This window comes from Scleropages formosus, chromosome 22, assembly GCF_900964775.1.
Source record: "Scleropages formosus chromosome 22, fSclFor1.1, whole genome shotgun sequence".
NCBI classification, from domain to species: domain Eukaryota; kingdom Metazoa; phylum Chordata; class Actinopteri; order Osteoglossiformes; family Osteoglossidae; genus Scleropages; species Scleropages formosus.
The window spans coordinates 15586296-15600811 of record NC_041827.1 but is presented as its reverse complement, the minus strand read 5'-3'; the positions used below and the strand labels follow the sequence as shown (position 1 = coordinate 15600811).

The following is a 14516-nucleotide window of genomic DNA, read 5'->3' as shown; positions in this document are numbered from 1 at the left end:
AAATTGGTCTTTTTGCCTGTGTGTGTGTGGGTGTGTGGAGGTCAGATATGTGCAGATGAAAAAGCCTTCTGAAAAGTGTGGTTCTCACTGATCAATTAACAAGAAATGCACAGAAATATGGGAATGTCATCTTATGGTGATGTTTATGGCACTGTGTGTGTGTCTGTTTCTGTCTCTATGTGGGATTTGTAGGATTGAGTGAGGGCATTGCGTTGTGAGGGAATGGGATGAGTCTCTGATTTCTCTTCGTCAGCTGAGCACTCTCTGGTGGGCCAGCTGTCCCAGCCCATCATTCCAACTCACAAATAGCCTGAAGCACGCACAGACACTCACACATTGTGGGACATAAATGCTCACAGAAACCCCACCTGTTGGATCACCATTTTGGAAAGTTTACTGCGTAAAGGACCAAAACGAGAGGCAGCAAAGTAAACTAAGGAGACTGACGGTCCCTTGAGTTCTACGGTGAGTGTTGAGGTAGTGAGTACCACTCACAAGAAGAATCGGCAAGAGATTCAGTTTACTGGTAGGAAATAAATCCCATGGAGCAGGAATGCTGGGGAGTGATATTCTTGAACAGAGATGTGGCTATGATCAATCTGTTCATGCAGTTATTGGTGAGCTTTCCATTATTGAGAGTGTGTAGCTCATTTGCATATGTTTTCTTTTTCTGTATGTTGCTTTTGTGTAAATTCTTAATTGAAAGTGAAAATGTGATGTCAGTCATTGGAACAAACTGAAGATGAATAGGAATTGAAAGGAGAGGAGGAACTCAAGCATTTAAGCAGGAGCTGTTTATCAGTCTTATAAATGCTCCCATTTTAACCCTGAGTCCTCAAGTTGCTCCCTGGCTATGATGCCGGTGGTCAGTGTTTTTTTTTTTTTTTTTTTTTTTTTTTGCTACGGAGACCGATAGCCATTGACCTCATTTTGTCGTCACATTTACTATTTGCATGTAGCAAAGCACATTTCTGATCCACTCCCCCCACCCTGCCCCAAGAGGGCTGTCAATTCTAATGAAAAGCCTTTTCACTTTAGTTCTTGTATTTGACAGAAGAATTCTAGCCCATTCATTGATGGAACAGCAATGAAAAATAATTCATTATTTGCAATCACACTTGCAGTGATGCTAGAGTCAGTATTTTTGGGACCCTATAGTATATTTTTCAAGATGCTGCTTGGAAAGAGGAGGGGGGGAAACAAAGGTGCTTCCAGGAGTCTTCACCAGTAGCCTTGTCTTCTCAGAGTGCCCTACTGCCCTCAGCTGCTGGATGCTCCACAGTGCACCATGGCCCAGTATGACCAGTGAGTGCTGTATACCTCCTGCCTTAGGTGTCTGCTTGTGTGTCTGCTCTTGTACATGGGTTTGCATTTCCTCTGCAAGGGTCCAGAAGATCTGGGTCCCATTCACAGCCAGAGTGCGTGAAAGAAGAAAGGAGGCTGGAACAAGGACGGCGTCCTCTCTTCCACTGCCTTAGTGTCAATCTCAGACTGGTCCGGTTGTATTAAAGGTCTAATTGGTGGACTGCCGATACCCATCACAGCTTTTGTTTAATCTGTTTCTAATGCACCATTATTAATTATAAAATTAATGCAGGAGCAAGGTTAAGGAATTGTATAGGTTTGTTTTTATTTTGAACAAACTTAATGCTAAAACCAGTTAAAACAGACCAATGGGGAGACATTTAGTAACGGTGACATTTAACATTGTGAAAAAACTGCTCTTTGCTGGACTAACTGCATTGCTGAGACCATCTAAACAATGTTTCTTGAAGACTGTGGGATGACCCAGATATTTGATTCCCCCCCCCCCCCCCCCCCCCCCCATGCATTTGGTACCAATTGAGCAGTCTAAATGTTCTCATTAATTCAGCTGTCAGCGCCAAACGTTTTGATGTGTATTTGTATTCCAGACTAGATGACAAGGATTCTCTGGACATCCATGATAACCCACCCATCCCAGAAAATGTTGTGAAAGAGGAGGGAAACACGGTAGGTGACAATTTCTAAACCACTTCACAGCAAGCCTTGCCGCACCCCATCTACAAGCTCAAGAAAGTGTAGGAGAAGGTTGCATCTGAGAAGAATCTCTTCTGTTCAACCTTCCAGTAGGAGCAACACATCCATTACGTGATGGTCACCTGGGACACTTGCTAAAGAAGGGGCCCTCAGCTGTGCCGCAGCCTGATGGTGCACAAGGACTACGTTGTACAGTATATTTAGGAACAGTGTCAAACTCTTTCCGTTAGTTGCAGTTGGGAGTTTTGCAGTCTCTGTTGAAGTCTATTTTAAGAGCATGCCTAATTCCACAGCTGCAGTTCCAGGGCCATGTAATGTGTGTGTGTGAGAGAGAGTTCAATCTGTGAGCAGGAATGAGTGCTAATGAATCGGCTGAAGGCTGCTTGTCTCCTTGGAGGACTATGGCTTGCAGAAGGATGGAGATAAAGAGGCCAACCACAATGGACAGGTGAGCGAGGGTGCAGAGCATTCTGGACCGACAACAGAAGATTTGGTCTTCAGACCATCTTGGTGGAGGATAAAATTAACATTTATTTAATGAAATCTATGAGAAATGAGGAGGGTTCCTCAGGTAAGGTGTAAGTTTTTCTGACAAATTCTCTTAGTTCTTAAGGGCGCTGGGAGAGTGAAACATTGCAGCTGTGTGAGTTACTATGGTCTACTGGTTACGTGAAATCCTTTGTGTATTTACTGAGTTGTGTGCTTTACTTGCATACTACAACTGAACATTGCTTGCAGGGCTCTGCGGTTGAGAAGCACCTTGTTCGGTGTCTTTTCTCTTAGCTGGAATTTGCCTTTCAGTTTGCGTGCACGTATATCTTGGTTTGGCTGGTTTTGATGCGTCTAAACAAAACCACAGATGTTACAGATCAGTTCTGGATTATCATTTCAGTGGTCTTTTGTTTTCATGTAAAGCTTAATTAGATTTTATTCATTATATACTGTAATAGATTTTGCTTGTCATTGTTCTTAAATGTAAAGGGTGTACACCAACACCGAGAAATTCAGGAAGCAACTAGGAATAAGCCCCATCTAACATAACAGGCGGTAGAAAATTGCAAGGAATGCAGGCAGAAGAAATTAAAATGACCTCCTCCATCCGTGGAAAGGTGTTCTGAATTGGGAGGCTCCTTGGAAGTCCACGGAGAATAAGTTGAATCGCCATGTTGTACACCAGGAGGGAGATCAGTATGTCAAACTCAAAACAGTCTCCCGTTAATACTGTTGCAGTGTTTACTTCCAATGCTGCTTAGCTCCTTTTGGATATTCTGACAAGTATTTTTGCCACTTTTTTTTATTGTCAGCTATGCTAACTTGTACGCAGGTCTACCTTAACATCTCAGTTGTAGGAAACGGTGCACAGTCTCTTCTCAACCCCTAATGGCGCCATTCTTACGGCCAGGTGTACTTCATCTATGATGAGGAAGTGGAGGAGGAAGAGAAAGAAGAACCACCTCCGTCAGAGCCCGTGAAGCCGGTGAATGACAAGCCCCACAAGTTCAAGGATCATTACTGCAAGAAGCCCAAGTTCTGTGATGTTTGTGCACGTATGATTGTCCGTAAGTGTACTTCAGGTCTGCTCGGACCGGAGCAGTTAGCGATCGTATTGAATTTCTTAACAGATATTTATTAACAGAAATACTTTATATACCATAGCATTACACTTTCCTCCATTCACATCAAAGTATTTACTGTATCAGTCTTGGGAAGATTTGAGTCGAGTCTTTGAAGTAATTGCCGTACTTTTAAAACAGATATATTCAGTACTTTTCAGCAGATCTCCGTGTTGAAGTAAACAAAGTATTTATTGAACAAAGAAGTGGTACGGCACAGGGTGCTACAGTCCGCACATGGTTTTATTACAGCCCGGTCCAGCCACACAAACCATGCGTGTGAAACTGTGTGTGTTGGACTCATGGCAGAAAAGGACTTGAGCAAAATCTTTAGTCAGTTTGTCGGCCTCTGCACCATATGCATGGATTAACGGAGCAGACTGTGTTGTTCCTCTGCTTTGTCCAGTAAATTCAAGAGTTTACTGCAACAAAAAAAAAAAAAAAAAAAAAACTTGCTGACTTGAATGAATAATGACTGACTGGCACACGTTGGAGGGTACTGTAGAAGGTCTCATCTGTCAGTGCCTAACCGCTACCGCATTTTTTACTCCCTTCAGTCAACAACAAGTTTGCTCTGAGGTGCAAAAACTGCAAGACCAATATTCACCACCAGTGTCAGTCCTATGTGGAATTTCAGCGATGCTTTGGCAAAATTGTGAGTCATTTTACAATATTTTATATCACTTGTGAACTTATCTAAGGATTACAGTTGGTCCCTGACTTACGAACTTTCGAGTAACAAACTTTATTATTTGTTTTTTTTTCCTTAGAGAGCTACCGTACGAGTTCAAATTGTGTGTCAAAGCTTCACCCCATGCACCGGCAGATATAGATCACGAATAGCAAATTCAGGCGGTCCCTGATTTACGATGGTTCGACTTATGATTTTTTTGACTTTACGATGGTGAGCTGTGATAGACATTCAGTAGAAACCGTACTTCGAATTTTGTGTTTTTTTTTTTTTTCCCCTGGGCAAGCGATATGCAGAGTGATACTCTCTTGCAATGCTGGGCAGCGGTAGCGATCCGCATCTCCCAGTCTGTCACGAGAGGTGTGTATTAAATGCATTTTCTTACGATATTTTCGACTTACGATCGTAAATTGGGGACCACCAGTACTGCCATGTTTTTCGAACGCCGTGCTCTTACCAGGATTCTTTATCGAGTTTTCTTATTTACAACGTGTCACGAATACCCCTGCCAGGGGAATCTGAATGGACACGCTTGTGCACGAGCTGTCCTGGCTCACTAAAGGGAGGTGCTGCCTGCAACCTGGGCTCTCTGAGCTGCTCAGTAGAGCGTTGGCTGTGCAGTTCCTGTTTGAAAAACAACGCTGTTGCATCCCAGCCTGCAGAGCTGTCAGATTGTTGACATCATTTATTCAATTAGCAGACACTTTTCTCCAAAATTACTTTAAAAAAAATCATCAAAGAAATGTGCTTTTCACCAACAGAGTTACAGAGACATGATTCTCAGAGCAGTCGGTTTGTCCAATTCCACCGTTTTTACGGGTGCACGTTTACACAGTTACCCGGAGGAGGAATTGAGTCCTTGTCCCCCTCCGTGACACCTTTGAACCTATCAAGCAACAAACCATCTTTCACTCTCAATTTTGTAAGTAGGGGACCAACTGTATGCATAGATTGTCACAATTTTTAAAGAACAGCTTTTGTGCTCTCTGTTCAGCTTTTGCAGCAAATATGCATGATAATAAGAGTCGTATAAGAGCAAAATACTCTATACGTTTCTCACTTTTTCCCCTGTCTTGGAATGTTCTCTCTGCGTGATGAGTGCATCTCCTTCACAAGCTTTCTCCATCCCCCTGTAGCCTCCTGGCTTCCGGCGAGCTTACAGCTCTCCCCTGTACAGCAGCCAGCAGAATGCCACAGTCAAGGAGCTACTGCCCTTCTGTGCGTCACACTCTTATTCTCTCGTCTCAGCTCGGCATCGCTGTAATGCAACATGAGCAGCACCTTAAACAGTAACCATCTGAGTGCTTTAGTAGGATGCTGCTTTCCTAAAATGTATTCTAAAGCAACCAGCCTTAATTCTCCTTGATTTATTAAAAATTTTTAAAAAAGATTTTGTTAAACTAAGCAGAGCAAGAATGAGAATGTTTATTATTATTTTTTTTTAATAACTACACTTCTATTTTGAAAGCTTCTCTTTAGTGACGTTTAGATCAATACAGAACTTCCTAGTTATTTTGATTATTTGAAACACATCTGCTCTTGATATATTTTTCTATGCTATGGTAACTTTAGTGTCAGCAAAGTAATACTTTACTCCTGCTCACTTTCCCATGGTCTTCTCCCCTATTACTGCAGCCCAGTCCAACCGCACTGACCCAGTGTATGAAACGCTGCGCGTTGGAGTCATCATGGCAAACAAGGAGCGCAAGAAGGGGTCTGAGGACAAGAAGAACGTAAGCATGACCCTGAAAATGTGCTGAAAACTGTGTTTCAGCATACCTGGTAGATTTGGTTTCAAAATCAGGATTTTGGATAAATAGTAAAGAAACATCTGTTTTGACACGGAAGCTATGATCAGTTTAAAAATGCCTTTCTAGGGCTTCAGAATACTGTCAAAGTGAAATCCAAATTATCGATCATCTTGGTATACAAAAAACATTTGATTTGAACAACTGATGCAGTGCTAATACCACATTTTCTAATGATGTCAATTGGTTTATAGTGTGGCATCATCTTGAAATATCATTATGTCAAACGTTTTCACAGTGGCAGAATATCACCACTCTAAGGTACTATATCGCATGTACAAAGGGGAAAAAAATTATGCAATGGTTAATAAACAGCTCTGGGGGTTTGGATTTGTCATTGAGCACAGGAACAGTTAAGAATGTGAAGTGGGACCTGCTCTGGAACTGACCACTTTAAAACATCGACTTGAAAGCGTTTGCTTTAGAGAGGCAGCAATTTTCAGTGAAGACGAGAGGAATTGAATCTTCACATGCGACGCTTTTTCATGTTGTTTGTTTTACTTGACTGAAAAACACGAGGCAGCCATCTGGGAGACACTGCTATGTGGGCACAGTGTTATTTTTACCAGCATGCGGATATGAGGAAGCGCCAAACAAAGGTGTTAGCGCTGACGTACGGAGACTTCTGTTACCAGCACGAAGAACAGAGAGAGGAGTCCTTTTTTAAGCAGCTCCCCATCTCAAGTGTGTCTTCGCTCAGAGCTCTCAGTGAGATTTTTACAGTAACAGTATCATGCCAACTGTCAGTTTCAAGTGAAATGGCCAAAATACTTTGGTGGTCTTTTTACTTCTGTATTCGGAATGACGGACGACTCTGTTTGTGTACAGGAGGGTGTTTTCTCCCAGCACCTCGAACTGGCCATTGCACGATGCCCAGAGTTTATTGGTATTTCGAACTGAAGATCTGAGCAGTTTTAGCAGGCGTTGAGTGTATTCACAGAGAGGATCATGGGATTTCATGACAGCAGCAGCACCCGTGGGGCCTTCAGCGAAAAAAAATGTGGCATAAATTGTACCTTTTTGTACCAATAATTGCAGTAACCTTCCTTGCTGTTCTTGGTAGATGATGATGATGATGATGGAAGAGGAGGAAGCTCAGCAGCCAAAGGCAGAGGAGGGAGGAGCTGAGGGTGGTGAGTGTGCTGCTGTTGCAGCTATGGTGTTAAATGCTGCTGACCAGCACTGATAAATCAAAGCAATATATAGGAAATATGCTGTACAGTCAGTAAATTTAAAGACTAGCAGTTACGTTGCACTGTAAAAAGAGCTCAGCAGCCTCACATGGTGGTTAGTCTTAGAACTTACTGACTGCACCATGTATGTACCCTCACTGACTGCAGTGGGGCCTAATCTCCTCGGCTGCATGTGACGCACGTACTGTGCGTATTTGCGGTTTCAGCAAACCCAGAAGGTGACAAGAAGGGAGACAAATCAGCAGCTGATGACAAGGTGAGGGCCAAAGACAGGTAGAGGGGAAATGCAAAATTAGTTTGCTGTAAGCAAAACAATTTAGTGGTGATACGTATTGTACCGCGGTACTATCGAGTTCATAGTAGGGATGATTTGATTTTGAATGATGCCTGTTTTTGCTGCTGCAGAACAAGAAGCCGCAACCTGGGAAGCTGGGCGTCTTCTCCCAGTCACACTACTATCTGGCTCTGTACCGCTTCAAAGCCATTGAGAAAGACGACCTGGACCTGCAGTGAGTCTGTATTGCTCCGTCACCTCACCTGCCTGCTGAAATGCCTGTATTGTTCACCTCCTGCCAGCCGGTGATCTGTACTCTTTGTCTATCCTTTATCCATCCATCACGTTGTCCTTGTTGTTCCTCTCTTACTGTACTACGGTGAAGTACTGTACTGTCTGCATTGCTCAGCTGAGTCACACTCTCAGTGCTGAGGATCTAATGCGTTTGTTTGTGGGGGTTGTCTTTCAGTCCCGGGGATCGGGTCACGGTGATCGATGACTCCAACGAGGAGTGGTGGAGGGTGAGTTTACGAAGCGCAGCGTTCTCTACCGCCGGCTCATGCTTCATGAGGATCGTGAGAGGCGCTTCAGCAAAGAAATCATGAAGTATGTACCCCATTCTATGCTCTGGATGTGTGGATTTGATGCACAACCTAGCCTGAATTTCAGGGAAAGATTGGGGAGAAGACCGGCTTTCTCCCTGCCAACTACATCATTCGGGTGCGAGCTGGTGAGATGGTCTACAAGGTGACGAGGTCCTTCGTAGGCAACAGGGAGATGGGACAGATTACATTAAAGAAAGACCAGGTCAGAGCCATCGTCGGTGTGCTTTTAACGAGTGGTTCACGTTTTTTGGACGGATTTTGGAAATGAATAAAGGTACCTTGATATGAACAGTGCCAAGTGAAAGTGGGATGTAACACTGCTCACTTTACCGTTTCAGATTGTAGTGAAAAAGGGAGAGGAGGTGAATGGTTACCTGAAGGTCAGCACTGGACGCAAACTGGGCTTCTTCCCTGCAGACCTTCTGCAGGAGATCTGATTGCCAAAGTTCTACTGGATCAGAAGCAAACCTGCTGAACAGGCTTCAAGGTCCTCTATGCAACATATCCACCAATGAGTTCTGAACTTTTAATCATTAGTCAGCTTTTAGACAATATACATTTACTGCGTTTGCCCAAAATCTCTGTCCACTTAGTTCATCAAAAGAAAGCTCAAAATGAATCTTTTAAAGATCAATAAGGGTTCCTGAGGAAAAAGCTGGCTTTATTAGTATTCCTGTACTTTATAGCCAAAGCAACTGCCTAACATAGACAGCAAGCAGCTGTCTGAGAATGTGTGTGCTACCTGGGTGTGTGTACTGCAACTCTCCAGCGATGTTTCTACGGAAGCTTGGAGTGTTTATTAGCCATGTAGGAGACTTTTTAATTTGTGTTGAATCTTTATGAATGGATTTGGTGATAACATGTCCCTAACCTCAGCTCAAACACACCAAATTGTCCTTCGTTGTTAGCCTTCCTGCAACCTACAAGGCTGGACTCAGATGTTTGGTAGTGTATGAAGGCAGTAGGGCTTTTAGCCAGTTTCAGCCTTTTTTTTTTTTTTAAATAAAGATTATTCTGATTTTCGGTTTCCATGCGCTCTTGATATCAGTTTTAAAATGTATGAGACTAGATTGCATTGTGCACTGTTCAACTTCAAGTGCCTCATGTGCGCTGTCAAAGATCGGTGATCTGGAGCAGTTCGGTCAAACATGTGAATCGCAGTAAATGAAGAGAGCGCGTGTGTGTGCGCGCGCGTCTCCCCGTCCGTCTTGTCTGCCTGCCTCCGTACAGCTCTTGCGAGTTCCTCCGACCCCTCTGCGCAATAAATGACTTTTTATGTGACGTTTGTGCTTTCTGTCTCCGCAGACACCGCCCCTTGCCGTTTGCAAACCCCACGTTTGCCGCTGCCGCAAACGGAGCGTATGCGGAGCCTGCCGTTGCTACCGGCAGCGTGTGCGCCCAGTGCGCTGCCCCAGCTGGCTCACAGATTCCCCCAAAAACCAGTTCTTACTTTTTCTAAAGTTACAATCATCACTGCATTGCATAACTTCAGGGCAAAAAAGCAGGCAGGCAATTTGTGCTCTTCAATACACGTCAGTCTCTGACTCAACCCTTGGCAAACTGCGTTTCTGTAAGCAGAGCAAACAAAGATAATGACAGTATGTGTAAAACTGCACGAGGAGCCCCTGTACGCTTGAGCAGCATGTAGCGAAGGACGAGGTGCAGAATAGATGTGCCTGTTGTACTCTGGTTTGGAGGGGTTTTGTACCAAGAGGGATCTAGGAGAGCAGCAGTGTAAGAAGTGGAACGTAGGCCAATGCTGAGCCTTCCAGTCTAGTAATTCCCTGTAGGTCCTATAAATCACTGTAGGCTCCCTGTGTGAAAATATTCTTTTGTGCGTTTTCGTTTATTCATTTAGCAGAAGCTTTTCTCCAAAGTGGAGCACAAGTGAAAATGCGAAAACTCATTCGGAAGAAATGCGTCAATGAATCGGTCCGGCAACATAATGACGCGGAAAGGTCGAAACAACAAATCGGAAATCGCTTGCTGAATGTGAAAATTTCCCAATATTTACATTTCTGTTTTGAGCTTCCCGTTTTCATTTTGCGTGTGTGTATTTTTCCTTCTGGTATTTCTGCTTCTGCAAACAGTTCGCGTCCATGAGTCCTTCACCGGTCATTAGCCAAACGCTCCCGGAACCTCGGCAGCGAACGAGCGGTCTGGCCTCCCCCCGTCCCGTTTCACAGCTTCACACGCCAGCTTTATCCGTGCATCTCCCAGCTAGCCTTTACCTATGCTTTTTTACAATCATTAAAATTAGTCATGATTTATTTTGGTATAAAGTAGAAGTTTCACGTCTCCCAGTTGTGCGGACAGCACACATGGACAGTCGCCTCACTGTTGGTCCAACTGTGATTGTGTGGCTCATGTAGGATTGACCATCACTTGTACGAGGCTTTCGCTCGGCTGCAACACCGGAATGAATTTGACAGCCCAGCATACTGCTCGCCCCCCCCCCCCCCCCCAAACCCTGCCCGCTTGCATGTCCTATTCACGCTGGGTCCACGATCGAAATCACGTCGGTTGTCTTTTTGGCCCCATGTGGCGGAACAAAGTCCTTCTGTCCCTTAGAGCTGCTGCAAACCTCCCAGCATTTAGAGAGTCAGACGACCCATCTCTTCCAAATCCATGTCGCTCCAGTCAGATTGTTATAATTAAGATTATTTATCTGTTTGCTGTGATTCTCTTGTCTCCATGCAGTTACAGCAGGAACACAGCTCTAAAACGATGTCGGAAAAACAAGCTGTGCTTTGATAATCGCGTCTGAATCTAAAGCTCTGCGTCTATTTGCATTTTGGAATACTGAGCTGCACGCCACTGTGGAGAAAAGCTTTTACTGACTGCATAGACATTAATGTGATGAAGATCGTGTGAGAAATTGCTTGATGACAGCAGCAGACGACCGCAATCTTTTTCCGCCCGGTGCTCGGGCCTTCGCTCCTTGCCGGCTCATTTTAAAATGTCGTCGTTGGTACGAGTAGAAGGTATGGAGGATGACGGGGTCGCGGGTGGGTCCAAGTACACGTTAATGACCGCTGGGGTGGGATCAAATGGCCAATGAAAGTGTCTTTTACATCCACGGTGTAGTGAAAGAAATGCATGAGGTCAAATTTAGAAAACGGAATAAAATTATGAATAGTCATACATTAATTTCTTTTTACGTTTATATCTAATTGATTTGACTGAGCCAATCTTTTCTGTACTGTTTTATCGCTATATTGATGTATTAGATGTTCGTATTGTTTGTTTTTCCGTTTTCAGTTTAATGGTTAATGTGCAAAAGTACAAAAGAACCTCCCCTAAGTCATTTGGTATCGCGGTATTTTACAAAGGCCGCCCCGGTGCTTTTTCCTTTTCATTGCACTGCCGTTCGGGTAACGGACGACCGGGGAAAGCGCTCGTACCATTAGATTTATCCGGACGCTTTTCCTTAAGCTGCTACAATTTCTCAAAGTGCTGTAAATCGCATTGTGCGCACTCTGGTTTTACACTGTTTGGCAGCGAGTCGTGGCCCCGCGAGGAGCGAAACTGGACGTGTGAGGTGGGACAGGAGCGCTGCGTCTGTCTGACAGCGGCCGTGAGTAGGGATGGACCGAGGCGGTTGGCTCTGACGCGCGTCCCGAAAAAACTGAGGCCAAATTCAAGAACACTTATGACACTTGCACTTGGGTATAGATGCCCTGGAATTGAAATGGGGATAGAAACCTCTTCCGTGTGTTGACTGGCAGAAGGGGCGTGACGCTGACACAAGCGGCGGCCGGGGTCGAAAAGCCACCTGACTGGATGACAGGAACACCTCTTCCAGTGTGGGTCGCTTCCCTTCCATAAGAGGCTACGCTGTAATAGGCTCAGACAGAGACACCATATCTGCCTTGTCATTGGTGACCCTGGCATTTCAGTCTGACAGGGGGTGGGAATAAAGAAAATGTGATGTAAATGTCAAATCTATAATATCTATTGTATGCTTTCGCATCGTTTTCTTTGGGACTGATTTATCGAGCTTCACAAGTGATGTAAAATATTCACCTTTGCTGCAAAAGAATACAAAGCAAAAATTTTAAACCCTCAACTTTTTTTTTTTTTTTTCCACTTGACATTATACTTTCGTTTTAATTTCACATTATTGCACTGGAATGTATAAGATGGAGCTTGGAAATTTCATACTGGGAAATCTGGCACTTGTGTTTAAATAATGTTCATGAATTGCGAAGAGCAATGGCAATTTTCATTTAAATTGGGCAATCGCGTGCGGTCAGCAATAAGTTTATCATCGGTAAAGACTTGGCAGCTGATTGAAAAATCTGTTTTACAATTTATTCTTATGGAAAACTCAGGTATGTTAAATAATTTTTTTTAAACACGCTGGCCAAAAACTGAATTTGCAAGTTAAATATGTTCACAGTAAACATATACTCCCGAAATATTTTGGCAAACATAATTAGTTAATTGCTTGTCTGTCCTGCAGAATCCATCTTAATCACATTATTAAATACTTAACTTGGTTATGGATGCATTATTAAAAAATAATCATAGGTAAGTCCATGTGTGAATGCTTTGATAATGAAGAATCTTTATACCAAATTGCAGATCCCACTGACAGAGCAATAAGTTTTTTTTATTTTTTTTTACCTTATTGGCTTTTTTTTTTTGAACCTTGCTTACTGTACTGAATAGAGTACAGTATATTGTATATTGAGGCAGAGGCAGTTGCATTGTCATGCCATTACCACTAGAGGTCCCCATTACGCCTGATTTCTCTCCAAAGCCTCAGCAACGTTTATTGTTGTTCTGAACGCTAGGGGGCGTCTCTTTTCAGTCCTGCTTTCACCTACAGAGCAATTTAATTGCTAAAACATCTCCTACAGACTAAACTAAACATGCATGTCCGTAGCAATCAGGTTTAAGTGAGTTATTTTCTCCTTTTCATATTTTTGTGGCATCCCAGGACCTGGTGTTTATAGCAGGGTAAGAAAGGCAGATGTGAAATTCTGTGTAGCCTGTTCAGTCCTCGCTCAGTGCTGGGTTCTCATACATAGGCAGCATTATGTATTTGCTGGCCTAGCCATGCAGAAAATCATGCTCCAGCTCTGCCTGGAGATCGCTCTCCACTGATCTTTTTCTTTTTTTTTTTTTTTTTTTTTTTTTTTTTTGTGGCATCAGCTTCCCAGCTGCTCGAGGGGTTCCCCAAGCTCGCTTCGCTCTTCCTCTTACGCTGCCGATATTTCTTCACCCCCACACTCGCTCCGATACTCTGTCCTCTTTATTTTATGGCAGATGGCTACCGCTTTATCGGATGATCCCTTACCCACCGACGCCACGGGGGGCAAATACCGGTGCTCTATATTTCATAAGGTGAAGGGGAGGCCGAAATGGATAATAGATACCCAGGGAATGCAGGCAGGCCACTCTGTGTGAGATGAAGCACGGTGAAAGGCATAGAGTGCATATTAAGCACATTAAATCCAAAAGTAGAGAATATTTGTAAAAGAGGTATTCGAACGTAATGCCGCGTCATTAACGCAGTTCGGTCTTCGCAGGGCATTGCGGGGTATGGTTATCGAACGTAAAACGAGCACCAAGACGGGTGCCGACTGTTACGGAACGGCCGTCTTTGCCCCTTTTTGCGGCCTGCTGCACGTGACATATATGACCCAGTACGAAGGCCCACGTAGTAAACTGCGCTGCACTTGATGCTCACGATAAGAAATTCGATTAAAGGACACACTTCCGAGAAACGCGTGCCAAAAAAAAATAATGCAACCACGGATTTAGAACGCGAATTACGCGGCAAATGTTATTTTGGAAAATGGCGGTATAAAAACTATATTGAAGTTCCTTTATGTCCGGCAGAGCGAGGTATTGATTTTAGTACAAGGTTTCAGTGACGCTCTTTCTTGCTGTTAATGGCGCTTTTCTTTCAACCTCTCAAAGCAACATAACGAAATTTCGACGTTTACGACGTACAGGGAATATCTTATTTTAGGTATCTCTCCCCTCACCCCCGTGTGTGTCATAGCACGTGTGTGTATTAGGGCTCCTGGAGCGTAAAATTAAAACCTTGACATGATCCTTTGGGTAATTGTTGAAGAATAACTAGCCTTATTGGTTTCCATTTGTCACTGCAACTGAATTCAATTATCTTAATCTGATTTATGTGATTATTAATCTTCATCATTTGTATGATTTGTAATGGTTTGCAAAGCACAAGTTAGATGAATCCTTACTTTCTGCTGGAGAAAAAAAATGACATATGTATATGTTAAAAATACGAAGTAATGAAAACATCATTTTCACAAGGTTTTGGGTTATTGTT

At 43.5% G+C, this 14516-nt stretch overlaps 1 protein-coding gene across 1 annotated transcript; it reads left to right on the top strand.

Moving 5' to 3' along the window:
* Positions 1-288: 288 nt before the first annotated feature.
* On the top strand, positions 289-9501 carry stac3 (SH3 and cysteine rich domain 3). The gene is made up of 13 exons (XM_018742279.2): positions 289-465; positions 1246-1305; positions 1914-1992; positions 3422-3578; positions 4190-4287; positions 5460-5541; positions 5959-6056; positions 7195-7264; positions 7531-7580; positions 7730-7833; positions 8068-8119; positions 8268-8405; positions 8542-9501. The coding sequence occupies exons 2-13, from the start codon at positions 1289-1291 to the stop codon at positions 8638-8640; spliced, it is 1044 nt and encodes a 347-aa protein (XP_018597795.1). The 5' UTR covers positions 289-465; positions 1246-1288; the 3' UTR covers positions 8641-9501.
* The last annotated feature ends 5015 nt before the right edge of the window (positions 9502-14516 follow it).